Source organism: Lipotes vexillifer, unplaced genomic scaffold (genome assembly GCF_000442215.2).
Source record: "Lipotes vexillifer unplaced genomic scaffold, Lipotes_vexillifer_v1.1 scaffold102, whole genome shotgun sequence".
Lineage (NCBI taxonomy): Eukaryota > Metazoa > Chordata > Mammalia > Artiodactyla > Lipotidae > Lipotes > Lipotes vexillifer.
In genome coordinates this window covers 444,453-447,233 of record NW_006786541.1, presented here as the reverse complement: position 1 = coordinate 447,233, position 2,781 = coordinate 444,453, and the positions used below count along the sequence as shown (strand labels likewise).

General features: G+C 43.0%; 1 protein-coding gene across 1 annotated transcript in view; it reads left to right on the top strand.

The window, feature by feature from the left end:
* The window catches only part of TLN2 (talin 2), a 454,271-nt gene that overhangs the window by 333,107 nt on the left and 118,383 nt on the right, over positions 1-2,781 (top strand). The window contains exon 27 of the mRNA XM_007458874.1: positions 552-680. Coding sequence (XP_007458936.1) covers positions 552-680 — 129 coding nt within the window. The remainder of the gene's footprint in view (positions 1-551; positions 681-2,781) is intronic.

Genomic DNA, 2,781 nt, shown 5'->3' with positions numbered 1-2,781 from the left:
TCTAGATGATCACAAGAATGAAGCAGTTTTCTCAAAAGTTTTTATTAAGGAAAAAAATCTTTCATAGCCTTCAGCATGGAACGCTAATGGTTTACAATCTAGAAACTTGTAAAGAGATTCGGTAAGCTTGACATAGACCTGTCTGTAGAGTGCTGGGTTCATTTGTGTATTCGTTCCTTTATCCACTCCACGCTTCCCAAGTTTTTGTGTGCACACATACTGTGCTAGGTGCCCCATGTCTAGAACCCAGACACAGTGAATAAGGATCCTTAGTTTGAGAGGTAATGTATTTCAGATATAAACAGCTTCAAGGAAAATTTAAGTATATCCAGTTATGAGACACACATAATTGCTTATTTAGGGAACTTAGGACTGAGGTCCTGATTGAGCATGATTCTGTGCTCTCAGGAAATGCTTGTTACCCTTGCTTCCTATTGCTAGATTTGGAGAGTCATTGGTTGTATCCAGAAAGGCATTTCATATGTTGCAAGGTACTGGGGATGCTTTTCCCAAGCAGACAGTTGTGCGCATATTCCCACCTCTGTTGACAGGCCCATGAAGCCTGTGGTCCCATGGAAATCGATTCAGCACTGAGCACTGTGCAGACCCTGAAGAGTGAACTGCAGGATGCCAAGATGGCTGCCGTGGAGAGTCAGCTGAAGCCACTCCCAGGGGAGACGGTAGGAGATGTTGGTGGCAGCTGGGGTCTGCGACTCTACCTCTGTTAGGAAGTCAAGACATTTTTAGAGTTGGGGGGGCAGGGGTGGTCAGTGTGTCTCAGTTTCAAGTGTTTTTAATGCAAAGCCCTAGAATAGCCACATTTCTCTAGAACAGTGTTATGATAGAGATGGCCCTGAGGGGGTCTCTGGTGATGGGCCTGTGTGTACCTGCCTGGGGTGTGGCTGGGGATGACCAGGCATCACTTCCTATTCATCCCTCTTTTCCATAAACAAGACCTGCTGGCGTTTGAGGCCAGTGTTCTAATCCTGCAGGCTTTTTCTCAAAAGAATGCCCAGTGCAGCTGGAGGAGCTATGTTTAGACCTAGGAGTTCTGGCTTCTTGGTCCAGGTTGTGTCATCCACTAGCTGTAGGCAAGTCCCAATCTCCTCTATGTCTAAAGTATTTTATCTACGAAATGGGTGGCAATTAGTTATAAAGATAAACACAGAATATATTTTCAACAGTCATGTTTAAAAAAAAAAAAATTTCCATAGTGCAAGGCACTGGGGTGGGCAGTGGCAAAGCACTTTACTCTAGTAAAGCCACAACGGCAATTGGAATGTTGGCTCCAGAAATCTAATTTGATCACGTATGATACCTCCTGATGCCTGTGCCAGGGTTTACTTGGCTAAAATTTTACCAGCCGTCCTCATTTGTATGTACCTCCTTTCCCTCACTCCTGAACATTACTAATAAAATAGCTTCATTTATTAAGCACCTGTTATGCACTGTGTACACACACAGTCAGCCTAGTTGATCCTGATAGTAACCTAATGAACAAGTGTTGTCCACCCAATTTTACAGCTGAAAAAAAAAAAAGGCGCCCTGTTCTACTCAATGTTACCTGGCAGTTAGCATCAGAACCACGGGTTGAACCCAGATCTGTAGGACTCCAAAACCCATGCCTTGATCTTTCACACTGAGAACTTTTACTCTTAACTACTGCTGCTCTTTGGATAAAAACTAAAAACTTTTAGAGTATAAAAGGACTACCAGAGCATCTAATTTACCATTGAACAATGCCTGGTACATAGGAAGCATTCGGAAAATATTTGTGAAATCAAGCTACCCCTAATTGTAAAAACAGGAAACTCAGGAAGTCACTTAACTAAGGTGCCCCGGCTAAAGAGAAAGTCATTATTGGCTCCTGAGCCAGCAGCTTTGCAAAGTGGTCCGGGCATCCCTTTGCAGACTTCTGTGCTCCAGGAGCCCGTGACACATATTCTGCCTTCACATAAAACAGCCGGTCAGTTAGAATGCAAGAACATCATGTAATTTTTAAAGAAATTGTTTGCCCTAAACAAATGTGTGTACTGTGTTATACTGTTGGCTACAGTGGACCAGGCTCTGTTTTGTACTTGAAGGAAATGCCTCTCTTAGAAAGCATGTTGTGGGATTAAAACTGCATACATTTCCCGATGCTTTTCTGAACTCTCGCAGCGCGCCCGGAAGTTCTCTTCCAAAATGTTGTCCTCATCTAGTAATTGAATAATTACCCTTACCATAGACCTTTATTGACTTTATTCTCTGAATTATTTATTCCGTTGACAAAGCAAGACGACGTGCTCGTCGTGGGAAGCAAGCTCTTTGCCCATTTTCATAATCTCATTTACCATATCCCAAACCTCTATTCCTACTGCATTTCCCTCTGGTTAGAACTCCGCAAAATATAATGATCAAATTGAACAATGTTAATGGTCCCACGTGCCAGGAAGGTGGAACAGCTGGATGTCTGCTCACTTCCTGCTAAGGCATAATTAATTCTCACTAAGGATTTGTTGCAGACTTTCTGAATTAGCTTCTGAAAGCATAATACTAATAGCTACCATTTGTTGAGTACCTACATTAATTCTCTGCAAACCTTCTGAGCTAGATACTGTGATCTCAGGACACAGAGACTTGGAGAGTTCAGTGACTTACCCCAGTCTCTCAACAGCTAGCAAGTGGGGAAAGGAAGCAGAGGGCAGGGTGTGAACTCATTTGTTTATCCTGAAGCCTGGTTTCTTTCCCCTCTATCACCCTACTTCTTCTTAGTGCCATTTGGTGTATTAGGTGGGAAAG